This window comes from Apteryx rowi, unplaced genomic scaffold, assembly GCF_003343035.1.
Source record: "Apteryx rowi isolate R43461 unplaced genomic scaffold, aptRow1 scaffold_235, whole genome shotgun sequence".
Taxonomy (NCBI): Eukaryota; Metazoa; Chordata; class Aves; order Apterygiformes; family Apterygidae; genus Apteryx; species Apteryx rowi.
The window spans coordinates 22,459-49,546 of record NW_020448697.1 but is presented as its reverse complement, the minus strand read 5'-3'; the positions used below and the strand labels follow the sequence as shown (position 1 = coordinate 49,546).

General features: G+C 37.7%; 2 protein-coding genes across 2 annotated transcripts in view; one reads left to right on the top strand and one right to left on the bottom strand.

Moving 5' to 3' along the window:
- Window positions 1-528: 528 nt before the first annotated feature.
- Window positions 529-27,088, bottom strand: part of LOC112966162 (5'-nucleotidase domain-containing protein 1-like) — a 47,697-nt gene continuing 21,137 nt past the window's right edge. Inside the window, exon 9 of the mRNA XM_026065968.1 lies at window positions 529-1,027. Within this exon, the coding sequence (XP_025921753.1) occupies window positions 960-1,027 (68 nt within the window). The 3' untranslated portion in view covers window positions 529-959. The remainder of the gene's footprint in view (window positions 1,028-27,088) is intronic.
- On the top strand, window positions 15,861-25,654 carry COL10A1 (collagen type X alpha 1 chain). The gene is made up of 3 exons (XM_026065951.1): window positions 15,861-15,943; window positions 16,613-16,766; window positions 23,497-25,654. The coding sequence occupies exons 2-3, from the start codon at window positions 16,628-16,630 to the stop codon at window positions 25,389-25,391; spliced, it is 2,034 nt and encodes a 677-aa protein (XP_025921736.1). The 5' UTR covers window positions 15,861-15,943; window positions 16,613-16,627; the 3' UTR covers window positions 25,392-25,654.

Sequence of the window (27,088 nt, the reverse complement as noted above, 5' to 3'; positions counted from 1 at the left end):
ACAGATGCTAGCCAATTTCAAAAATATACTTTCTCTGATTAGGCCAGAAAGGACTCTCACTATACGCACACAGTTCAGCTCCTGCTTGATAATGCATGAGTATCAAGAGCTGATATAAAGAGCAGCAAGAAATTCTTTCATCCACACCATGCTAAATGGCATAGACAGAACACAGTAAAAAGTATGAAGGAGCAACAAATATATGGAGAAGCAGACAGCAGAGCTAAAGGTGTAGAAGATGGAAAGAAATGTATAGAAAGAATCAGTGAAGGAGACAGACACATTCATTTCTAAAATTTATTGCTTACATTTTATGCATGAAATGTGTAGTGTTCACCTTTCTAATTAAACGATAACTTTCCTCTCCAYCTACACCCACTTCCACCAGCCCACAAAGTCTTCTGGAAAAGAAACCCAGCAGCTCTAAAGAGACCGAAACCACATTTTTGAAGTGCTGTTGGAAATAGGATACCCTGAAAAGAAAATGTTTCCTTTTTGGTTTCCTTACAGTTTGCCATTTTGCCTTTTGCAAATTTTGGAAAACAACATTCAAAAACTGACAGGAACACAGTAGAGGAATGGCAAAAGGAAGCTATTCTTAAAATGCATTCTTTATTGATATTAGTTGTGTTCCACTAAGAAAAACAAAACAAAACAAAACAAAAAAAMCAAACCAAACAACCAAACCAAACCCTTTGTTACTATATGTCAGAATCTTCTATTGTTACAATGTGTCYCTTCATGCCCCCAAAACAATAGATGAAAAATCAACATGGATCATAGATATGACAGCACATAAGTTTAAATGCTTGTTAAATGCTATTTCTGTATAACAGAACAGTCCTGAAATAAGGTATTGCCCTTTGCAGCAAGATAAAGTCTAAAATACAAATGAGAAGTTCAATGAACATTTTCTGACTCCCTGGGTCTTTAATGGTTTTCAGCACAGTGATCCAGCTTCAGCAGAAATGGTGAATAGTTGCCTCCAATCTGGTCAGATCTATAGTATGGGAATTAGGCAAACGTCCTGGGAAACAAGAGATGTGCTTTAAGAATTTAGAAATGGCTGAAATGGGTCAGACCAAAATATCTGTGTATTCTACTAGTCTATCTCCAATAGTAGCCATACAGAGATGCTTAGGGAAGAGTCAGACAGTGAAGGAATATAATATTTTTAAGTCTGAAGAAAATTATTAAGGATGCATCTTCAACTGCCTAATTGTTCTAAATATAAACTATAATACAAATGTGGTCATCAGTACATGATTACAGTCTCATTCTCCTCTAGCAATGAAGGTATATAAGACTGCATTTTATAAAGGTTTGATTAATCACGGACAACATCCCTCCATGATTTAGTCCTTTGGATGCCGTTCTGCCTATATGAAGAGGATCCCACCCAGCGTCACTGGGTGCTAAGGGCCAGATGCAAAAAGAGATGCAAGCATTACAGAGCATTCAACACCTAAGTACACTGAACAACGGACAGAGTGAGACACTGAAGGATGGATTTATGATTGCCAACACACTCAGTGCCAGAATGCCTCAGTCTGCCAGCTGGAGAGAGGAATGCATCTGAAATCTTATCTCCTGACTGATCTGAGGACCGCAATTAGTTGCCTCTATAAAACTGGTATCCAGAGCATGAAAATACTTCCGACGCTGAGGATTGAGGCTACTTTGGGTGTAGCCTTAGATGGCTCACAACCTTAGCTGAGGAAATTTTGTGGATATCTCAAGCAAATATCAAACTTAAGTCAAAATGCATGATGCCTAACAAGGCACTCAGTATTTTTAAGGGTAAAATATTACTCATTTGAGATGGAGCTTTCTCAGCAATAGCCACACCTACTGTAAACCTTTTCAGTGTTATATTCTCCAGTAAGAACTATTTTACATTTTGTTTTTGGAATCATGAGATGTGGTGCTTAGAGCTTAGAGAAGTCTATTAAATTAGGCTAACACAGTGAGTTTATTTTGACGAGGAGTATGGGGCTATGTCCTCTTTTCTTGCCTTACCATAACCTGACCCATTAACTGCTACAGTACRTTTCACATTTATTTCTCTTCTAGCTCTATCTTTTAATACTGACTAGCTGCCATTCCTGCTCAATGAGTGACTCACATTCTGGTGTTCTCTGGTTAGCCCCTTGATATTGGCTCCTTTTTGACTGGGAAATGGAAGTAAAACACATCAGTATTTCCTTTATTATGGGTGCTATATGACAGTCCAGGACTTCCCAGACGACCATTACACACAGTAAGCCTGAGGTCCCCAGGAGCGGATCTACATTTTACAAACAAAATGATTACATAGCTTACACACAAAATAAAAACTTTCCAAATACTCAGGTTTATGGCACATGAACACTGYGACTTCACAGTACCCAGGCAGCAAGTCCAAAGCTTTTCGAGAAGTGTTGGATCTGGGGGCTATGTCTAAACAAATTAAAAGCATCACGATCTGGACCAAGCACTGACACAGTATCACCCATATTATTTACCATTTTACTTACTGGTATTTGAAACGGTTGTATGTAAATTGTTGGCATCTAGCATTCCCAGAATGAGAGCACTAAGAAAAGCTAGAGGTCTGTGTAACCACAAAAATACTCAATATCTGCCCAATCATGATATCCAGGAAGAAAGGGGCAGGGGGGAGGGGGAAGAGAGATCTCATAGTTATATTCTGATCACTTTGATGGTTGAAGCTACAAAGTGATCACTTATGCATATATGCAGATCTTTAAAAGTCTGATCCTGTCTCTGTACTTACATGCTCTAATGATCAACCAGTTTCCAAAAAATATCTGGCTTATCATTTTTATTACTTTTTTTTTTTAAATCCCGAAAAGGGTGTTGATATCCCTAACTGTATTTACAGTCTTCTATTCTGAAATATGTGTAGAAGGTTAATAATCTAATCACTGCCAAAATATAGCAAATCTAGAAAACAATTTAATTCCTAATACAATGTGAACTAAAATACAGAGTAAAAACATATCCTAATAGTCTGAAGAAAAAAATGCCAAATCTTTGGAAAGCTGAATTTTAAAAACAGATCTTACCAACTTTGTCATCATTTTTTTGTACTTCAAAGGTGAAAATCACTGTACTTTTTCAGAAAGTGCCAGGAGACAGAAGCATTACAATACTGTCCTATTAGAAGTTCTCCAGATGCAAACTTCACAAATAAGTGAGATGAAAAAGAAGAGAAATCACATTGGAAAGAGAAGGCAAGCCTGAAGCTGGTATATTTATAAACTTAAACTTTCTCAAAGCACTGGTTTCTTGCTTCTGGGAACTATTTGGCAAGAGATTTTCAGAAGGCGGCAAATATTAGTAAGGAGAGAGTAAGCAGAGATGGCAAATGATCAAGCTTTAAATTATGGAATTAAAAAGGACACAAATGAAATGTGAACTCTTTACTTTTTTCTTTGTTTTAATTAACAGCAATTAATACAAAGCAGATCCAATAGCAGTTTTTGCAGATTAAACAGCCTGTCTTTAATTAAAAAAAAAAAAAAARTAGAGACTGAGAAAGTAGTTTTCCTCAAAAGAAAAACCAGGCACCCTGTTTAAGGACAGATACTGATATACAGTATGTATCCCATAAGAATGGGTGTGCTCCAAACTATAAAAGCACAGAGAAAGTACTTTAACCATTCAAATAATTACCTGATGTTATAAAGCAGTTTGCATCACCTATAATGGGAAGTGTGAGGCTTCCTTAGGATCTGTTTTCAGGCAATTAGAACTTTGCCAAATTTTCACCACTGCAATGCAATTTCTTATACTGCAGGTTCATACTTTTTTGGAAAGGTTCATTTAAAATGGTTTTTCCTTCTTTTTTAAAAAATTTGGGAAAACACTCTCTATCCTAGTCTGTACACTCATTTTGCAAAGCAGCTGTAGGACCTTAATTCTTTGAACAAGTTTGGAATTTGTCACGTATTGCTGTAATATGGGAATATCCCTGTTGCCACTGCCACAAAATTCTATACAACTATTACAAAGTTAGGATTACACATGCACAGTAGAGACTTTGGCAGCTAAAAGCTCCAAAAAGTCTATCTCCAACACATTCAGTCCCTGAGACCTCAAACCTGCTCAGACTCTTAATGCACCATTCCCCAAAGGAAAGAGACTGTGCTTCTTTGGGAAGAGGCAGTAGCAGAGTATAACATTATCTGCTTTATCCGCCATGCACAGGAATGGAAACTTAAGAGATGCTTCTTATGCACCTTCCAGACACAATGGTAGAGGATCAGCCCTTGACATAAATATAGAAGTGGAGGAAAGTGCTATGCTGAAGGGGTACAAGGAGCAGGTAAAGTTTGGCTGGGCCACAAGCTTGACTGTAGAAATTAAGTTGCTATTCTTTTAAACTCATTTTCTGTCAAATACAGATTTGGACCACACATATCCTTATGCATGTAAGTATTCAAAATATATGCACACAGACATTAGAAGCAAAAGATACATGCACATCTAAGCATCCTGAGGTGTCCTATTGGTCATGCAGATAACCTAGGAACGAATGTCTCCGAGGGCAGCATATTAAGAACTCAGGAGAGAGATTTCATCAACTTGTGCTTCTTCAACGGCTTTGAACAAACAGTCCAAGGTAGTTTTCCATCACAACAGACGGTAGTGATTGTTGCACTACTTACCAGAGAAGGAGAGTTTAAAAAGATTAAGTTGTTAACTTGCTCCTTACAATTTCCTGTTCCTGAAGCTGTGGAAGTCAGCTCTCAGCTAAACTAGATCTTCAGAACTTTCATCTCTCTCACCTTTTTTGACTTTTCTTTCCCCCCMAAAAAAAGATCCTGAGTTCCCATTTAGCCCTATGTGGCAAATTCATAGATAATATTATTGCCACAACTTTTAACCAAATTCTCTAGAAACTAGAGATTACCTTCTTAGAGAAGATGAATCTTTACAGTGTTGGTCTTTCTCTCCACTTCTAAAAAATGATCCAGTATAAATGTAAAAATTCCAAAGCAGTTCTAGAAAGAACATGCTAGAGACATGTCCATCACTCCCATTAAGTGTGTAAAATAGATGTTCCTTTGCCTATGCAATCACAAAGTTTTTCTTTAGATAGYATTTTTGGTTTCCAGAAATTGGAAAAGATATTAAAACTATCATATACCATTCTTAAGTAGTTCTTTAGGTTGTCCTGAGATTGTTTCACATATCAAAGAAATTCAGCTCATGCTCATGCCAGCCTGCTAGCTCTCAATTTTCTAGCAATGTTGACACTCACTGCATGGCCGGCCTATATATAATTTCCCTTAAAGTACCGGCAAACTGCTGGTATACAAACAAATGAAAAAGCTGTTCTAAACAACATTAGTATCTTCAGAGATAAAGAACTGCATGAAGGCCTTGAAGAGAGAAATCTGCCAGAAACTTAGCATGGTTCACATAAACATCCTGCGGTCATCAGCACAGCCCAAGATGGAATCCAGCTCTGAAACCCAGTACAATTTATGCACACAGGACATACCAGAAAAGCTCTGGATTTAGACAGGTATAAAAAGGAACCAGGAGAAAAACATGCTACTAATGTTAATTTTACTTTTACTTGCTAATACTTAGGTAAGCAAACACATCCCAGCGTACATTACAGAGGAGGTCTATTTTCTGAAACAATAATCTCTCTCTGAATGGCCTAACATGCATTCTTGGTGACCTAATATTTCAAGGCATGAACTGACAAACAGTGTTATGTTTAGGTTCTGACAAAAGGAGGGTGTTTAAAGATACTCAATTTTATATAAAAATATTTCAACCTGGTAAATAGAAGGGTTTCAATCTCAGAACCAAACACCAAATCTCATTCCTGTAACTTCTACTGAATTTGCAGTTGGAAATGTATTTTCTGCACATAAGGAGTCTTTTTGACTCTACTGCATTCAAATCCTAAACTTAAGTCCATTTTTCAATTATCTAAAGAAATTGAAAGGAAAGTACCACTAAGCAAAAATACACAAGCTTATTCTACTTTGTATATTTACCTTTTAAAAAAGTTAACATACAGAATCAGATTGTAAATATAAAGATAGAATTCCGCTTTGCTTCTAGTGCAGAACTGGATAACCAGAGAGGACACACCAAGTAATGCTGAGTTGACTCTACCAGATTTAATCGTAAATAATGTGATGAACCTAGCATAAATGAAATGTATCAAGCGAGATGTAAATACCATGTATTCAAGTAACAACATTAATTTTAGTCCCAATTTCCCAGATCCCTTATTTTCCTCTTCACTTCTTCAATTCTTCAATTGTTGAAAAATAATTTACAGTAACATGCCACGCTGTCTCAGAACTCTCAGAGTTTATATACATCTTCCCTTATTTACTACATGTTCACAGTCCCTTATGGTATCATATGCTATTTCTTCTTCTTAAGATGTGTAGTGATAGAAGCTCTCAAACTGGAATATACAATTTGTAGGTGGCCAAATCCTTTTACTATTTGAATACTCTGGAATATATGCTAGGGAAGACACTCATTTAGGTCATATCCCTCTTCATTTCTGCCTGAGGTGAAACTGTAAAGAACTCCAAAATACTTGGAGTTAGCTCCACGAGAAGAGGGATTCCCAGAGCACCGCCTGAGATTTACTCGCTCTTCACTACAGATCTTGATCAACTCTCACTTCCCTACGTTTCAGTGCTATAGCTGCAATGATTAGTTATATTACCCAGCTAGGTAAAGTACATTAAAAAAATCCAGTTTTTAGCTCTAATCAGGAGCACAGAACTGATTCAATTTGGACAACAGGTTTCCTTTTTCAAGATATTCTAAAGTTGACTTTTAAGAGCTGCAAAGAGCTACTAAATCCATTCAGTAGCAGGGAGAATAAAATGAAATGAAAGCACAGTAGCACTGCCTCAATTATGAGTATAACATATAGCAAAATGAGTACACCTATGAATACCGCTAAATTGCAATCATGGCATAAACAATCTCAGACTAGTTGTAGACATAGATTGGTCATAAGCCTCCTTCCCACAGCAGCTTGGAGCACAGTGCAGGCTAACCACAAAAGCATTTACCCTGTCTTTCCCTTCAGTTTTGTAGCAGCCTAGAGCTCCACACAGGCTGCAGCCAGACTGCTAAGTAGAGTAAAGCTACTTCAGCTTTTCAACACTAAGGTCCAACAGCCTGCACTTAGACAAAAAGGTGGGGATTCAGAGCAAGATTAAGACAACTAAATTTCAGGTGATTTAATTTCCAACTCAGCTGCAACCAAACAGCATTTGTTTCTCTTGAATATCTGTGTAACATAGATTTACATGCACCTAGTATGTTGAACTACTTACAACTCTTTCCCATTTTATGAGAGTTCAATCAGGAAACAGCTGCAATGATGACTAGGTAAAAACAAAGTACACTGCAACTGCTGATGCTCTTTCCCCTTCTTATATATTATTAAAAAAAAAAAAAAGGTTATACACTTATTCCTTAAGAGATACATAGCATGAGATATAATAGACTTCAGTCTCCATAACCTGGACATGGAAAAATGATTCCTCTCCTTCCCTTGTGTCCCATTTCCTATCCTGTATGACCCTGTTTCTCACCCTGTTTCAAGGTCCAAATTCTCTATGCTGGTTATCATAGGTCAGTGGAAGACTTCTGCCACTTCTTCATGTCAGATTATCTTCCTTGAAATCTGGTATCAATCTTCTGCAGTAGCATACAGCACTGGCAGCAGCTGCTGACAGTACAGCAGCCTCCTCCTTGCTTGTGGAGTGTGAGCTGTTTAACAGAAGGAGGCCCAGAAATGTCACCTTCATCTACACTCCATGGCTAAGCTACACCAAGGAGAAATTGCTTGAAGAACAAAACCTGAATATCTGTTGCAAAGCACACAGTAGGAAATGGCTCATTGGTTAATGAATCTATGCTGAGACCTGAGATCTGTGGATTCAGCTCCCTGTCTCAACCTCTGTGATCTTCAGTAAATCCACCAGGGCTTAAACACATTCAGACTACAGCACAAGAACCATGTGAAACTGAAGCAGCCTTTACCTTCCCATAGATCTACCCCTAAACTGCGACAATTTAAAAGTCAAAGGTACAATCAAGTTACTGCAAATGTCCAAAAAGGTTTAAGGACTTTAGTGGACCTTACATACCTAAATCCAGGAGTGCCATACTAAAATCTCAAAGTACTTCACTTCTGCCAGTGAGTCACCCACTTCTACTTCTGTACACAGCAGAAAAACATCACCCTCAAGCTCTTATCTATTATCTCCATGAGGATCCTTGCTCACATCCCATCATCAATGGGTACAGATGACGTCCAACATCACCTCCAGCAGGAGTTCAGTTTGTATTTATTTTTCACCATCTACCACAGCAGCAGCAGTGTCAGTATGTATCACTGTTGGAAGCAAGGTGGCAGTTTGGTGAGGTTGTGTAGCATTAGTGTAGGAGTCCATATCCTTCCCTGGTATCTGGATCATTTTCTCTATCATTGGTTTGGGAAATACTTACCTGTTCCACATTAAAAAAATATAAATAAAAAAATAAATAAATATCTTTCAGTCCTCAAATCCTTCAGTGCCAGAGCCTTTTGGTTAAAGTACTTTAAAAAATTCATCTTTCACATTCATATTATTTTTCACCTATGAAATGCAAGAGACATTGAAGCTTGTGCATTGGAGTCAGGTAACATGATATTTGTTACCTGTAACATTTAGTAGCCTTTATGCCTGTTGTGTATTAATAAAAGCAATCACTTCACCAGCACTTTTCCTTATTACAAGTGGGTAATTCTGACTCTCTCTTTTATCACAATGTAATGCCTGTAAGACTTCAGTTTCAGCTGAGTGAAATTAAAAACAGTCCTATTAATAATCATAATGAACAATTAGGCTCCATTCATTCAAGCATATTTCGCATAAGTAAAAGAATATACAAAGTTTGCATGCAACCACCAACTGAACTTTCCTCCGTTTCAATTCAAACAAATTATGAGGAAACAGCAATATTTGACATAACTGACATTGTTAAAAAAAACCAAACAACAACTACGCCCTTATTTTTAAAGTGAAGTCAGGCAACTTTTATTTGTTCTGCCTGTAAAAGTCTGGATTTTTTTTTCCACCTTTGGCACCTGTTTTTAAACACGAAGGTTTAAAAACAACTCTGAGCCAATTGTCCAAACCACAGCAGGTAGTAAGGTGAGTGAATGGGACTATTCAGCAGGCTGGCTACTTGCTGCAGCCGGTAGGTGTGAAAAAACAGCTCAGTTATACCTATTTTTTGCCAACTATTTGGAAGACTCCCCTAATTATGGGCAACCTGAGGAAGCTGCTTGAACTTTTTCACCTTTGGGAAAGTAGGGGTGGTTCTCATCCCTCTTTTAGCTTGGCTTCTACTTTATTCACTGTGGTCCAGGGGAGTCTGAGAGAAATCTCGAGTGTAGCAGGTACAGAGGCAGAACAACATAGAAACACTCTGGTAAAAATTGGAGAAAAGCAGAGCATGAAACAAATAAAACATAAGAATTCAACCCTCCCCCCTCCTCCAAGGAAAATATGTGACTTTTTTGCACTTTTATGTTTTTATGTGAATGCTGTTTTTGCTCTTATGAATCAGGTTTGGTGACAGTGGGCTGAAAAATTAAACTAGAAGACTAAGAACTTTAGAAAATTAATAAAAAAAGAAAGAGCACTTAGGGTAATTTTTCAAGAGCAATTATGTATTTCAGGGGTTTTAAATCATTTGACACATCCTGTGAAATGATCTAGACTTACCGAAAACAAATCTCCCTTCCTCCAACACTCCCAGGAAAGTTTCATTCCATTTTAGTTAAAATCAAATTCTTACTAATTCAGCTTACAGAAAAAACTTTCTAAACTGTTGTATTGACATAGCTGAGAGTGCAGTCAACAGCAGGGAGAAGGTTGAAAATGAGCACCTGTAGGCAGAAACAGTTGGAAATCTCTTTACCTGGCCATGTGTAAGCAGCTTCAGAAATAGTTATCTAAAACCTCCTCATCAGAAGCCAAAGTCAAATTTTCAGATTTGCTTAAGTGAATACAGAGCTCTAGTCTTTCTGAAAATTTGATCTTTTCCCAAGTCGTAAACAAGGTTAACTGGATTGTCCTTTCTGCTATTCCCCTCCATCAGAAAGATGGAAATCTTGCCAGTATCTGCATGATTCCACTTTAAAACAGACTCTATTGAAAAGCGAGAACTTTCCATCTATATTTAAACATTTACAGCATTTAATTTATATTATTATATTATGTTATGTTATATTATATTAGCAGGAGAAAGGATGAGTATTAACAATTATGAAAACACAGCTAATGTCTACACAAATAGCTTGTTGTTTTCAGTTATCTTGAAAAGTGACCGGTTTTCATCTCAAGTCAGATCTGATGAGTTTCAAATTAACACATTCATTTGATCAGCATTTGTTTCTGTTACTTTCAAAGGCAGGGGAGGATGAAATAAAAACTAAGGTCAGGTCAGCAGCGTACCCAAGGTACTGAAAAACATCTTTCTTAATACCAGTACTTCTGTTTGCTATATTTTATTGTAGTATTATAAATTCTTGGAGATGAGGGAAGATTATCTTATTTGTACAACCACAACAAAATGGGGCCACAAACAATGTAGTGTTGTTAAAAAAGCATTCACTAATAATACTATCTGAATCTGAGGATGATAATATCGGAAATTCATGCCAGTCTCAGACCCTTCTCTACAGCATATGCGGAACATGTCATTTCCTGATGTTTCAGCATCATTATTCAGTACCTCTGCAAGTTAGCTCAGTCAAAATACAACTATAAATATTTAATTGGGAGTCATCTATTTAAATATACTGCTATACTAAATACAGCTGTTGTGATCAAGTTACCTGAACTAAACAGAACAAACTGGTCACTAGGGAGTTTCGCAGTGCCAGAATAAATACAGAAAATCTTTCCATAACTACTTGAAAGTAGGACATTTATTCAACCACAATTACAAGTGTTAAAAGCATAAGGGCTTTGTATCTATAAAAAAGACTAACACAGAAAGGTAGGGGTAAAAAACTGTTTCTTTTGTTTTGTTTGTTTTAAGAAAGAATTGTATCTCAAAGTATGAATATGGATGGGACAACCCTGACCTGCAGATTACCTTAACCAAGCATCTAATAATTACAAAAGAAGGCATGCATTCTAAAACTGAAATCATATTTATTTTGCAATTAGCAAGGTACACAATTGCTTCACCAAGGTGGTTTCTAGCCCTGTGCAGTTCAAGTGGCTAGTGTCAGAACATATAATATCACTCATGCAAATAAAAAGTAGCTGTAATAAAAAAAAAAGCGTCAAGGATTTTCCTCCTTCCTATTGCTTTGGGTGTATTTGACAGTGAACAGTAAGAAACTGAAAAAAACCCTTCTATGTTAGTTTTCCCCATTAAAAAGGTACAATGGAACACTTTGTTCTTCTGCACTTACATTTTGAGCTTACCTGGCCATTATCACAGTCATGTACAAATACTGTTCAGCATTTTGTGATAGAAAGGGAGAGAGGATAATTTTAATCCATGGAGCTAAAATGATTTAACAGTATCTGGAGTGCCATAAAGTGCACCACAAACTAAGAAATCCAGTTACTCCTTTAATTTCATGGTAGGCTTTCAACTTCCTCTACAATATTCCTGAGAGCCTCTCGTATAGGACTTAAAATTTTAGACTGGAGAATTTCTTCACCAGTGGTGGTGCTACAACCTGTTAGGGTCCATTTCAAAATGGTAGCTACCACAAGTTTTAGGTATAAGTACTTTTATAAAGGAACACTTATCACAGACTAAGGTTTACTTCAGGCAGGTAACAAAACTGGAACTGAATTACAACACCGGAGAGCACTAGCTATAGATACTGAGCCATAACAAGCAAAATATTTGCGTTTTCTTAACAGCACTGAGATTTTACATCAAAAAAATAATTCTAAGCACATTCCTAGATTCTAGTATCAGAAACATATTTAGTCAGTTCCCACTTACTGCAAGGACCTATCCCAGACTTTGTCTGGCACATTAAACCAAGAGTTTTGCTTTTGGGGAGTGATGGGGAGGCAGTAATTAATTGTTTTATTACAGTTTACGTTTTAGGATCTCTAGTGCAAGGGTGAATGTGGCGTATATGCCTCTTTTACCCAGCTTCCAAAAGCAGTTAGGAAGAATTCTCAATAACCTTGAAGGATAATGGTGAAAGTCAGTTTCCATTTCCTAAAGCATGATGCTTTAGAAAGCATGTGCATTTAATGATGAACAAACAACATTCAGTCAGCAAACATGATGAAACAGCAGAGACTGCTGCAAATAGCATTAAAGAATCTGTGATTTCAATATCTGCTTCATATGGTCCAGAGAAATTCTATTTTAAGTTCTTTTATTGCAGTAAGTTTAGGCCCTAAACTACTAAATTGCTATTTTGAAGGAATACTACCGTGGCTATTTTTATATGGAATGAGGAAAACCCTGATAACTGAAAGCAAGTTCTGGAACRGTGCAATGGAGTGTCCTATCACACCATTATCCTTGACTATTACTGTTCTGGGACAGGGGAAGGAGGGAGTGAAGACACCTACATTTGAAAGCAAAGACAAATTTCTAAATACAGTGCTACAAAACAAAAGTATCTGAGTGTTTATACTTGGAAAACAGGTATGCAAATAACCTTTCTTTTTAAAAATGTGCTGTTACTGTAAAGAGGCATACACAAGCATGCCTATTGCACATATATTTGCATGTGCAAATATATTTGGCAGCCTACCCTTCATACGCGTGCTTAGAGCTAAATGCGTGTAGTGCTCTTCCAGTAGAAAATATCCACAGCAACAGGGAAAACATGTGAAAGATGCAAACTCCAATTCCGCCTCAATTTCCCCAAACCACAAAAAACAAAACCTCAGACCAAAAAAGTAGCATAAGATAGCACAATAGGGTGGAGCTCAGGTTAAACACAAGGTTAACAGTTTTTTTCTGTATATACCTTTTAACCCCACAATCATCCCTATTTACACACAGGTACACAGAGATTATTCACCTTCCTGCCCATAAGGAGACAAGGTAGGAAGTGAGGCTGCTGGACAAACAAAAGTGCACATTATTGGTGCTTTTGTAGCATAAGTGTGTCTGCTTTGTGGGTATTTATGAATTAGGCTAGAAATTATCATGAAACTGTGTGTGCACAGAACTGTCGTCTTATGTTCCTTTCTTAGCCAAATATTGTCAAATTAGCAACAACCACACTTCCCACTAAGGGCCATATATTTAAATGTTTTTAAATTAAAAGCTATTTTTGGTTTTATGTGAGCCAAAAAAGAGGGATTGCAGTTGATTTTCTTCAAGGAGGAAATAAATTCTATGCCCATACATTCATTGCCTCTGCCAAAAGTGGATGACTGGATTCTCATTTGAATTTATAGAGACTAACTTTTAAATGAAGCAGCTTGAAAAGTTACCTAAACAACTTCAGGACAAAGCTTCCTTCTTCAAAAGATTAAAAGGAAATGAATGCACATACGGGGAATAGAAATGTCATCTCAGACATACAAACATTTTCTGAAAACAGCTGATGATTACATTGGCTAGACTGTACAAGCTTAATGGGGTTGCAGGCTTAAGTCTGCAGAGGAAAGGGTTTATTTATAAAAATAGAACATAATGCTGTTTAGAGGATGGCTAGGAAGAAGAATAGAAGAAAAGAACTGTTTGACAATACATTAAATAATTTATTGCAGCAGTCGTTTTTTAAATCACAACATTAATACAGATCTCTAGCAAGTAAATGTATTAGCACAATTGTAAGCAGAATAGACTTGATGGTCCATTGGTCTCTTTCAGTACAGTAACTTGTGTTCTAGGATATTTGCCATAATACATAAAAGCCCCAAAAAGAGTTGTCACTTGAAGAGTGTGGAATTAAACAAAGACACAAAGCAGTGAAATTCAGCCCATGTTAACCTGTCATCCCATGGGATAGCTGCACAGTTCAGGGCCACCAGCTCAGTCTTTTGGTTGAAAAGGTAACAGGTGTCCCTTCTGTACCTACCATGCATGAGAACCCACAGTAACACAGGTTATTTATTAGTATTCCTACATTATAATATGCTAGTATCCTGGCTTAATTACAACTTTTCTACATTGGTATTAAAATATGGGTGCACATATGTTCTTCTACATAGATATTGCCTTGTCCATCACCAAAAGGCTCCCCAGACAAGTTCCACAAATGGAATAAATTAACTTGAAAAATAAATACAACTTTACATGCTCACTTCGTCAAGACAGTAAGTTGTAGCACACGCTCAGCTTCTTTTAGTAACACCAGAGATATCATTTATCTCCCCCCCACACACTAATCTTTGGTGCAAGGGGAATAAAGAATTTCAAATGTATTCAAAAATCTAACTCCTAAGAGACTTAATACCATATAACAATGCCACCCCCCCTTCAAAAGGCTGTAATTGGCAAAGGAATTTTAACCGACAGATAATTTACATACATTTACTTTTGCTGAGAATGTCTGATAAAAGCAAGACATGCACCATATATTTAGTTCTATGGTTTCATCCCAAATGAGAGAGGTTTGTTTCTTCTCTGTTATTTCTGCTCTTTAATAAAGTTTCAGAGCAACAAACAATTCAGGGATTGAAAATTACCGCCTACTTAGCATTGAACACCAATAAAAATGAAGATGAAACACTGTAAGACTCTGTCATTTATTCAGAGAAGAAGTCATAATGTGTGGATACAGTCTATTAAAGAAGATTAGTTTAGCAAACTTTCATAATGCCTAAAACCAATCTATAATCTGAAGAAAAAAAAAAAGAGAGATTTAACAAGAGATAAACTGTGATCAAGTTTGATCCAGCAACAGTGGTAGTTTAAATTTACTAAACCGAAACCATTTAATAGGAACAACATGGAACTAGTAAGAATACAGCAATAGCAACATTTGGTTGAACCCTCCCTCTACCCCCCAAAATTACTGAATGCAGAAAAGCTCAAAAAAAACCCCAACAACAACAAAAAAAAACCTCAACCCCAAACATCAGCCTGTATAACACTTGCACTTTTTATTCTTTAAGTAGTATGGACTTCAATACATTTGTTACAACTGAATAATAATAATAAAAAAATTTCTCATTAAGTAATGAAAGCTTACATTTCAAGATTTCGTAATACAGAAGCCTTACATGCAGAATACATCAAATAGGTGGTACTATACCTCCAGCATCAACACAGCAGAAGTCTATAAATATAATCTGAAGACAACACCCTACTAAATTAATAACTGGTTAAAAGTAATCTTTAGGTATGCACTCAACTTGCTAATCAATATCTTAATTGTAAGTCCTCTATTCTCATCCCAGTGAAGTGAACAATTACTCAGATATGTAGTCTGAGTAGCCTATGCCACAGTCTCTGTAGACTTTAGTGCAGTTACTCACCAAAGCTCAAAGTATGTATTTCCTTCCTTAAAACATGTACAGAGAAAACCAAATGAAGCACTTAGAATTATCAGCCTTACTTACAAGATCATGATTTTTTCTAATGTTACCTTTCTCAGTTCTAAAAACAGAGGGGATGCAAAAATTTAAGAAAACACAAACTATGAGCAATACAATTTCACCAAGGACACAAGAAATTCAAGGGAAAAAAAATTAACAGGATCTAGAATGCCTGCCCAAAATAGATTCACCCACCCCCAAAAACCACACATACACACACAGATAATTACTGCTTACTGGTTTGGGGGAGGAGCTTATGCCCAGCAGTCACCCAAAATCATATAAATACTCAGGGGTGACACTGAAATCATCAGCTTCTGCTCACTCACCTGTGGCAGAAGAACTCCTCAACTGAGGAGTTCTCCTATTCTGCATTGGAACTCCACAACAGCCTGGTATGCTATGATTTCATTTCATTTTATTTGGTTTTGAAGCTAACTTCTCCAGGATACATGTTTTCCGGTTTAGGGGGAGGGGGTTGATATTCACAGGTCAGTGACAACATCCTTACGGCCACTGGGGCTATTTGAGAGTTTACAGGTAAAATCCTGGTTTCAAGCAAGGCAATGTAAGATTCTTGCCATTGATGCTGAAGGAGACAGGACTTCATGCTTCATTTGCTATAGCATTAGACAGAGGCAATAAGGTCATGGTAGAGTGGAAAATTATCTTCATTCCAGGAGTTTTGATGATAGGCTGAACTTAGTTTTGGGGCCCTAGTATAACTAGCAAAATAGTCACTGTTTCTGAAAAYAGTGGTTTTAATTGGCATCTATTTAAAATTATTTCTCTTCCTAAGAAGAAATAATAACTGGAGGAGTAACAGAGAGACTCTTGCCTCCAACATATCTGTAGAGGAGCTCTAGCATCCAAAACCCTTAGTTAGCAACACTGATTCCCTTTTTCTTAGAGTATTTTTCACAGCTAGGTGAAAGCCTGAGGAATTAATCACAAAATAATATGAAGCTTTCAATAGCTTAAGAAAACCCATTTATTAATTCACAGAAAACTGAATTGATCAACTTTCCTTTAAAACAAACTTTTTTTCCCTCTTTCTAACACAGAACGGATTTGGGAACATGCATTTACAAATATCCTTGCTGCTGCTGCTTTGTCTGAACATTGTCCATGGTAGTGACGGATATTTTTCTGAGCGATACCAGAAACAATCCAGTGTTAAGGGGCCACAGTTCCTACCATTCAATGTGAAAAGTCAAGGTAATTTTGCCTTTTTTTTTTTTTTTTTTTGTAGTGACGGATATTTTTCTGAGCGATACCAGAAACAATCCAGTGTTAAGGGGCCACAGTTCCTACCATTCAATGTGAAAAGTCAAGGTAATTTTGCCTTTTTTTTTTTTTTTTTAGTAATAAACTAACCTAAGCAGTTATCCCTAGTGTATCAATACATGAACAAAAGCTTTCTGTTTATACTATTGGTATTGAACTTTCATTGATAGTTTAGGTTTATTAAAGTAATATCATCACTGCAGAAAGAACTAGGAGTGACTCTGGCATCTGCCTCCTGTTGACAAAGATGCACACTTGTCACAGACAATAGACAATAATTGCTAAAAGGATACAAAACAGGAACAAAACCATAGCCACAGATCTATTCTTAAGTAATGGGAATGATCAAACAGTATTGAGTGCATAATTATGTATAACATGCTAATAATCTTCAAGTCTCTTGACTCAACCCTGGCATTTTTAATAATAGASCATTCAGCTACAATATTCAGAAAAAAGCTACTTAAAACAGATGGTAGATGTGAGTTTGAACATATATCTGACGCATATGGACAAATGCAGACTTGTTTAAACTCTCAAAAGGCAAAATAATTTCATATACATTCATAAAAATATGACAAACTTCTATATCTTTTTATACAAGGGACTTCAGTTTATACTTTAAGTAACAGACTAATCTCTTATAGTAATACAACAATTCTATCTCTGCTATGAAAAGTTCTCTTGATTTCAAAAATCAATCTTATGACAGACTGTATAGACAATATATAATTGTACATCCTATAGGCAGAATGAAGATACCAGAAAGCAGATGTATCCTCTCTGCCTTTACAAGTCATCTGTGAGGTTACTCTTAACTGTATACTGTATAAAAGTGTGTGAGCTCAGCTTTATTTTTAATATCTAGTGTTCACTCATGCCAAAACCTTTTTAAAACTTGAAAATCAAAACTTCTAACTCCCTAGGTGCTGGTTATATTTGATGAGTTGTCCCCCTAAAGGATGATCAGTAGTCTCTGTTCAGTCATTTTCACTAAAATTAAGAGTACTGAAGCTTCCTTATTAACATCCCCCCACTCCCTCCAAGAACGGCATTCTTTTTTTCTGGACTTTGTGACATTATTCAGAACAGTTTTCACTTTTACTGTATCTCACTTGTATTTAGTTGCAATATGCATACTTGGGCAGGAAAGAGAACTGAATGAAGGACTCAGAAATAGGACTTGCAAATGAGCTCCTCCTTTCTTAAGAGGAAAAAAGATGTTTTAGACTATGTCAACCTTACAAAATAGAGCAGCACAGTAGAAGCAGACACAGTTGCTGCTCAGGGCATGGAATCCACACCATATGCTTCTAGGGGGGTTCACTTCAGATGAGCTCCAGTCCAATCCTATGGACCAAATGCTCCCAAGTGGCACACATGAAACCCAAAGAGCAGTCCTAATGCCACCCCAAAGGACTCCAGCTCACATGTGCCAAGAACGCTCTGCAGTGGGGACTAAGGCACAGAAAGGATAACGACTAGGAAATTTTCTCCCCAAAACACTATTACAGCTTCATCCCTTGCCTTCAGCACAGGGACTTGTGGCACTCAGACTGAGCAAAGCATGTTTAGGTACATGCACATAAACAGCTGCTCTGAGGGTTTGCTAGCTAGAACCTCCACTGGATTAGAGTTGTATTTCCTCCTTCTCTGCTTTAACTTTTCATGGTGTTTTCCCCTGACTTTATTCAGTATCACTTACTTTCATATATTTTATATGCATATATAAGTGAAATACACTGTTTACTTAGTTCTCCTCTACAAATTTTCCTAATGTTTTTTTCCCTTCTAAACAAAACATCTGGAAAGGAGAAAAACAGCAGCAAATTAGGAAAAAAAGGGATGAGGAAAGTAGACAGGAAATGGGATGAAAGGAAAGGAGAAATGAGTTATCCTGAACTAAGTTTTCACTTTAAATACTTAAGTAACAGAGAATCTAATGTGTGTGTAACTTCATATTTAGAAAGATTACATCAACCTGTGAAAAATGTAAGACATGTCCATTTAAGGAAAGGAACAAAGACTACATACTAGACTGCCAAAGGAATAACCTACCACTTTACAGTGGTAGAATATGGAGTCCAGTCCTTCATAATTTGCTTATTAAATCTTCATTTTGGGAACAAGCCTCAAAATGGAGGACTGAAACCCATTACTATTCTTCATGCTGGAAAACAGGCATCCTATAGAGGATTTTTAGAAGAGGTTTAAGAGAGCAAAGTGTGTTAGAGATCATTGTTTCTAACCTTAGACGCTCACAGAAGATTAGACAGGAGACTACAGAACCAAATTCATCACTTTTAATTGTATAGTTTTCTAGTGAGTTTTTACATATGCAAGTAGCTCCAGCAGCATATTGCAAACTTCCATCATTGGTCACTCTTCATGTCTGGTCACAAAACCCTAGTTTCTAGACACTTAGTTACTAGCAAATTCTCTTCATGTTTTACATAGCTTTGTCAGAAAGCTGTCTGCAGTCAAATTTCAATTTAGGCCAAAACCGGTGACCTACACCAACATGTGTAGATCGATCATACAATAGCATCTGACAGAAAACCTAGGACAAAGTCCTACGTTCATTTCTGCAGGAGGCCGGTACGCATTCTAGCGGATCTGCCACAACATCAGAGCAAAGCTGCCTTTGCAGATCTCTGAGATGTTCCTCTACTGGGCAAAAGAAACTTCAGTGCCCAAAATTAGTCTAAAAGCAGGTCCAGTGTATACGTGAGGGCTGCTGTGCAATAAATGTAGCTACAGAGAAACTAATCTCTACTACGTGCACAACATGACTTTATATGAATGACAAATCTACCACTTTTTTATGAAACACAATAAGCTGAAGTGAAGGATTAATTTATAGAACTTGAAATATCTTCAATTTAATTGCTCTTCCCTCTTCTGTGCTAGTATTTACTACTCAAAAGAATGTAGTTTGAATGCAGAACTATTATTATTTTTTAATTTACTTTTTTTTTTAATATAAAATTAAAGAAACTCCAAAGGTAGGAATCTTCACCACTTGATAAAATGCAAGCTCTGTTAAACAGATCCTTGTCTAAGCACCCACCAGACCAATAAAGCCAAATTATATTTTTCCTTAATTTTAGTTTAGTAGACAACTACTAATGTTGGGTGCAATTCCAGAAAGTGCTTCTGCTGGCAATTAAAATCTATTAAATAAAGCTTTATTTAATTTGATGAAATTGTTTAAGAGTATTAAAAATATCTTTCTTAACAGCTCTCCAGTCAGAGTTTACTTTCCTTTTCTATGTGTACTCAGGGTTATCAATTCTTAAATATACTAGGACATTACTCATAATCTATTAGTTCATTGCACTGAAGTCCTTGTGAAAGTCCTAGCTGAAAATAATCACAGATTTAAGTAACTGTTCAGCAATACTTAAACAAAATAATAAGGCTCTATTGCAGGTTATGCTAAAGTCTTCATACTTAATACATAAATACGGTTTGACTGCACTCAAACCAATTTCATTTCAATACGCATGCCAAGAAATACATAAGAGTAGCCAACCACTACTTCAATTTTCCTGGTAAAAATCCTACTTCATTAATGCATCCAGCTGTCCTTCACTAAGAGGACTTACTATCATCTCTAGACAGCACAACTATTAGACATTTTAATCTCTATGATAATATTAATAAGGATAGAGATTTTAGTACCTTATGCAAAAGGCAAGATCCACTGCAGTAGATGCAACTTTCTATCAGTCCTAGGCTCATAAAATGAGGTAAAAAGCAATAACGAGAAGCATTCTGACGTAATTTGTCCCCCCCCCCCCCCGCAAAAAAGATAAAAGGGAGAATTTGGTTCAGTGTAATAGCTGCATGTTACTCAAGCATAGCTGAATAAAATGAATGTTGCCTCATTGCAGAAATTAAATTCACTCTAGCTCCTAAAGGGCAAAATGCATTTCCTCTGGTAGGCCAGGACATAATTATTTGAGTGAGTTATAAAAGAGCAGACCTGGCTGGGGTCATTGTTGTCCGCCAAAGTACCCACATAAATGCTTGGTTTTGGATTCCACTAAAATGAAAACTGGAATTCATGCAGTTGATGTAAAAACCTATATTTTTCCCTTAACACTTTACAATTGGGACAGCATTAGCTCAGGAACCTGTTTAGGTATTTGTACAGAGGCTTTTACCTGACCTGCCCATGTTCTCATAACTCTTCTGTTATGTGAAAAGGTAGTTTCTGAAGTCACTACAATCTTGTTTCAGTATTAGAACCTATGCAATAAATTCAAGGGGGGCACGCTCCAGTTCAGTAAGTGGTTTTCACTGATGGCAGCTCTGTCATCTGTGGTGAAAAGAAATTGTAAAAAGCTGAAAGAACATTTATGTGCTACCTCCACTGCAGGATATGTGTTAATTCTGCTGGTCTTAAGCCTTTCCCAACTTCATATGGTGTTCTTAAAATTTGCCTTCTCTGGTACCACCTATATTACAAGAAAACAAACTTGCAATTGCACTCTACTGAATCCCAGAGTTCAGCAGTAAGAAATTCAAGAATATCAACTAGATAGCAAAGACTGCACGAGATTCATCACTTAGTTACAGATTTCACAATCTTTGTTGCAGAAGAGAAAGAAGAATATTTGCATTTTTAGTTTGTCAGTGAAGGACAGGCATTGTTTTCTTCCCACCTCCAGGATTTTATGAGCTATCCTCCTTTTCATTGGCTTAACGGATGATGAGATAGCAAGGTGTGCAAACTGAGGTGATATGCTTTTAGGCTGCTTTTATGCATCAGCAGAAAGGAGAATGTATTCTCTATGGTTGCTAAATAAGAACAATTTTCCTGGCAATATAGGAAGAAAGCAACCTTGCAGATATCAAATCAAAATCAAATGCACATACATACAGCTCTTCTCTGTATTTTTTCTGAAAAATTCATATGCACAAGAATAGTCTTCTTACTATTCATCTCATTTTTGGTTTATCAAGACTAGCTAAAAATTGGAAAAAGCAATTTATTATCTAAGAGACAATAGTCTTTGCACACGCTTTTACTCATACTCTGCTCTCTTTGCAAGAGACCGAAATGCAAACTTTTGCTGATCAGTTAACAGTCTTTTCTAAGCATGCATCAAGCGCACTATATTGACACTATAAAATCAAAATTCAGGAGCTTCCTATATCCCTCAGTCTYTTTTTATTTTTACGTGCCTTCTTAAATTGATATTCACCATAACTATGGTATTTTATTCTATAATGCTACCAGTTGCGGCATTTTTCCTGCATTTTATTAAAGTATTCTCCCAATATCCATTTTAATCTGCTCTGTAATATCCTACAAATAAACATCCTAATTCCAATAGGAAGCTGCAAATTCCCCCAAAGTACTCAGAAGATGAGCAGTGACCTCAAATTTGTTTGTTTGTTTTTTTTAATTCCTCTATTTGTGACATCTAGTTAAGCGGCTCCACCTGCTGTTTTGATAACTAAGAAAACCAAGCATCACTCCTCTTCCCCCCGCTTAGATTTCCGCCCCCCCCCACCAACCTGCTGGAATTCGAACTGTAATAAGGTGAATTGTCAGTTAAGATCTTGCCACTGTGAGAAGAGAAATTATGACTACAAATTGAATACTTTAAGATACTATTTGAAAATACCATTTTATATGCTTAGCTCTCCCCCCCCCCCCAAAAAAAAAAGTCATGACATATCTCTGGAGAAGCAAAAAGAAGCCAAAAGTCTCACTAGTAAAATGTGGCACCAACCAGTTTTAGAAGGGAAGACACATCTGTACAGGAAGTTTCTTCTGTTTTTTTTTGTTCAATAACAGGATGCAAGTCTGATCATCACAGCTACTGAATTCAAGATCTTATTTTTTTACTTTTTATTTTTGCCAATATAGCATGACTACACACTTAAAAATAAACAAACAAACAAAGATTTTGCAAAGATTTAGTATAGCAATAATGTTATGTCCAGCTGAGAAGACTGTCTGTTATTTGGACAAAGCACGAGTCTACAGCATTCTCGGGTTTATACACCACACCAGCTTCATTTATGAAGCAAACAACTGCTATAGACTGTAAAGAAGGTAAAGAAACAGTATTTTAACTCAAAAATATTAATGATTTTAGGGAAAAAAATAGCACAGTGCTGCTCCTGCTATATAGAAAAGTATTATGTGAAAAAGAGTTAGTGAAGAAGCTTACAAAGGGCAAAACCAACAATTGGAAAAATTCTCCTTTACTTGGGTTGCAACACACTCCATCTGCATATCCTCTGTGCATCAAGCAGCAAGATTCAGCTAACAGGAAATACTCCTCATTTCACCTCATCACTGCTAAATCCCTAACCTATTTTCATTTTTCTGTAAGAGTTTGCATCTATTTGCACAACATCCTTCTAGCCCTCTGACGCCCCTAAACGTATTCAGTTCTGAAAAATTTCTAGATGTCTCGTCACTTGTCACTCCCATTTGCTTCTGTTACTTAATCATGTCAGAGCTGTGAGTTACTTTTTTTTGTCTGAACTTGAGATCAGGTCCTTAGTGACTGACCACATTATTAGAAACTTGACTTCAGTGAGGTTCAGGTTAACCCTTCACATGTTTACCACCATGCTACAGGTCTGCAAATCTTGTATAGCTGTCCTGATTGATCTGTTTTCTTCTCTCTCACAGGTGTGCAGATAAGGGGAGAACAAGGACCCCCTGGTCTCCCAGGTCCTATCGGACCAAGAGGACAACCAGGTCCTGTAGGAAAACCTGGATTTGGAAGTCCAGGTCCCCAGGGTCCCCCTGGTCCCCCAGGACCTCCCGGATTCTCTGCTGTTGGAAAGCCCGGCATGCCAGGTTTACCAGGAAAGCCAGGAGACCGAGGATTAAATGGTGAGAAAGGAGATGCTGGACCAGTTGGGCTCCCAGGAGCAAGAGGGCCACAAGGACCCCCTGGCATTCCCGGCCCTGCAGGACTATCTGTTCCTGGCAAGCCTGGACCACAAGGCCCTCCAGGAGCTCAAGGGCCAAGGGGTCTCCCTGGCGAGAAGGGAGAGCCAGGTATTCCTGGTATAAATGGACAAAAGGGAGAAAATGGATTTGGAGTTCCAGGCCGCCCAGGTAGCAGGGGGCTTCCAGGCCCACAGGGACCCCGAGGCCTTCCTGGTCCTGCTGGGATAGGGAAGCCTGGCGAGAATGGTCTTCCAGGTCAGCCAGGTATGAAAGGCGACAGAGGTTTACCAGGTGCACCCGGAGCAGCTGGTATCCCAGGTCCCCAGGGTCCCCCAGGAGAACCTGGAGAACCAGGTGTTGGCAAGCCTGGACCAATTGGACCACCAGGAGCAGCAGGTATTCCTGGAGCCAAAGGACACTCTGGACCAGCAGGCTTGCCTGGACCCCCAGGTCTGCCAGGATTTGGAAAGCCAGGATTGCCAGGGATGAAAGGACACAGAGGGCCTGAAGGTCTTCCTGGCCTTCCAGGACCAAAAGGAGACCAAGGCCCAGCTGGTGTGCCAGGTGAAACGGGGCCTGCTGGACCATTAGGGAACATCGGCCCTCAAGGACTCAAAGGCTTACCTGGTGAAAATGGCCTACCGGGACCGAAAGGTGACATGGGCCCCACAGGCCCTGCAGGATTCCCTGGAGCAAAAGGTGAAAGAGGCCTGCCAGGATTAGATGGAAAACCAGGATACCCAGGTGAACAGGGTCTTGCAGGTCCTAAGGGACACCCAGGTTTTCCAGGACCAAAAGGCGACACAGGCCATGCTGGGCTACCCGGCTTGCCTGGTCCAATGGGCCCACAAGGAATTAAGGGTGTGCCAGGGATCAATGGTGAACCAGGCCCCAGAGGACCTTCAGGAATACCTGGGATCAGAGGCCCCATTGGGTCTCCTGGCATGCCAGGAGCCCCTGGTGCAAAAGGTGAGCCAGGAGCTCCAGGACTGCCAGGTCCAGCAGGTATTTCTACAAAAGGCTTAAGCGGACCCATGGGACCACCTGGACCCCCTGGCCCTAAGGGTAACAATGGAGAGCCTGGCTTGCCAGGCCCCCCAGGTCCTCCTGGTCCCCCTGGCCAAGCTGTAATCCCACAGATTCCAGAAAGCTATGTTAAAGCAGGCGAGTCTCGAGACCTATCAGGAATGTCTTTTATGAAAGCAGGAGTAAACCAAGCCCTTACAGGGATGCCAGTATCTGCTTTCAGTGTCATCCTCTCAAAAGCCTACCCAGGGGCAACAGTTCCGATCAAATTTGATAAGATCTTGTACAATAGGCAGCAACACTATGACCCCAGAACAGGAATCTTCACCTGCAGGATCCCTGGACTTTATTATTTCTCCTACCATGTACATGCAAAAGGAACAAATGTTTGGGTTGCACTCTACAAAAATGGTTCTCCACTTATGTATACTTATGATGAGTATAAGAAAGGATACCTTGACCAGGCTTCTGGCAGTGCTGTCATCGATCTCATGGAGAATGATCAAGTATGGCTCCAGCTGCCCAATTCAGAATCTAATGGTCTCTATTCTTCTGACTATGTTCACTCCTCTTTCTCAGGTTTCTTATTTGCTCATATCTAACAATGTCCCACTTATGCAGCCCTGACACTCCCTCCTTCAGACGATTTTAATTGGGTCCTGACTTAATATGTTATTAGCAGGTCATGCAATTACAGTTTCGCAACAGAAAAGAAAGAGTGAGAGGGTGGAAGAAATTGGTTCAAACCTAACACAATAATATTGTATGTTTTTAGAAGATTGTCATAGAAATTTATTTCTGAACACTTTGTTTCAAATGGTGATCAATTGTCCAACTGAATGCAACATTAAAAGTTTATGAATTAATATGATGCACCTGTCTTTATTTTTTTTATTTTTAAGAGGAAAATCAGTATTTCTAACTATCATTTCTCAGAATATGCAAAGTAGCCATTCCGTGACTCAAGATCATACTTCACTATACCTGACTTAATGGAAGGTATTATTCAAAGTAAATAGTTTCAGATATGTGCTCATCACAACTGTCACAGAATATACTTCAGGAACATTAGTCTGCTGTCAGCTTCATCTTTAAGCTATAAAACAGGAGTCAAGAAAACACAACTCTAATATAGCATATATCACATCACAGTTTTAATTTCATTCAGCTTTTCTTATTAAATAAAATCTACCTTACTAAATTTAGAAATTATTGCCTATTTCTGAAGAGCTAAGAATTTCACTATAGGAAAAAGCAATCAGATTTGAAGCCTAGAAATCCACTCAACTATTTTTAAGGCACATTTTGTAATCTCTAGCAACACACTAGTTCAGTATTTTAAGCTCCTAATTAATATTCTGTAAAACTACAATATTTGGGGTACAGTAAAACACACCTATCACTAAATCCAGCAGAGCACATCTTCACAAATATTCAGACACTCATATTCATGGAGACATTCAGAACAGCTTTACTACCCCCAAATTAACAGTCCTTATATATATWTTTTTTTCCCTGAGCAGTTTATTCCTTCTAAAAACAACTGTCTTAATTATGCAGGAAAAACTGGGAATATATTTCAATCAAATGTTAAATTCATCTGACGGTAACAGTAATTAGTCAGAGGACATAATCATATTCACTATACACTCAAACATTAGATATTACATTAATCTGTAAGACACTATGTAAAGTTAACAGTATAAAGTGAGCTAGCTCACTAAAATTAGTGCTTATAAATTGTCTAACTGTAACAGTTTGATCACACATTTCTTCAGATGGCAGTTACCATTCATGTTCAGCATTAGAAGTATACATAAAAGCATCAAAAGCTTATCAACTCTAAAACTATTATTTAGCTTATTTTTTTTAATAGAAGATATTAATCACTTGAACTAAAAGTACATAAGCCTATGTTTAAAAGTTCTGTGATATGACCATTTCTTCAAGAAAGCAAAACCTGAGGCTTATTATATTGTGCACATTTGAAACCTAAAATTTCCTAAGCACTTGATAAAATGTTGGTATTAATAAACAGTCAGGGAACCTTTAAGTCGATCCATCATTATTGAAACGATATAGTTTCAGAAACTGTAATGAACTACTAAGAAAGTAACTTTGCATAATTGTTTTTGCTCCCTTTACTAAGGACTGCTGAGTAAGGAAATCTGCCGCTTAGGCTATACTTTGGTAAGGTAATAAATACTGAAGGAGAGAGGATGATTAGATCTGCTTAGTTAGCAGCCAAGTAGACCTAGGCAAGTGAAATAGGTAACACTATTGCAAAATTACATACAAA

Bases quoted from the DNA above. Each gene is read 5' to 3' on its own strand.
- COL10A1 (XM_026065951.1), top strand. From the start codon at position 16,628: ATGCATTTACAAATATCCTTGCTGCTGCTGCTTTGTCTGAACATTGTC. The intron at 16,767-23,496 runs GTAATTTTGCCT...TCTCTCTCACAG, and splicing joins ATTCAATGTGAAAAGTCAAG to GTGTGCAGATAAGGGGAGAA.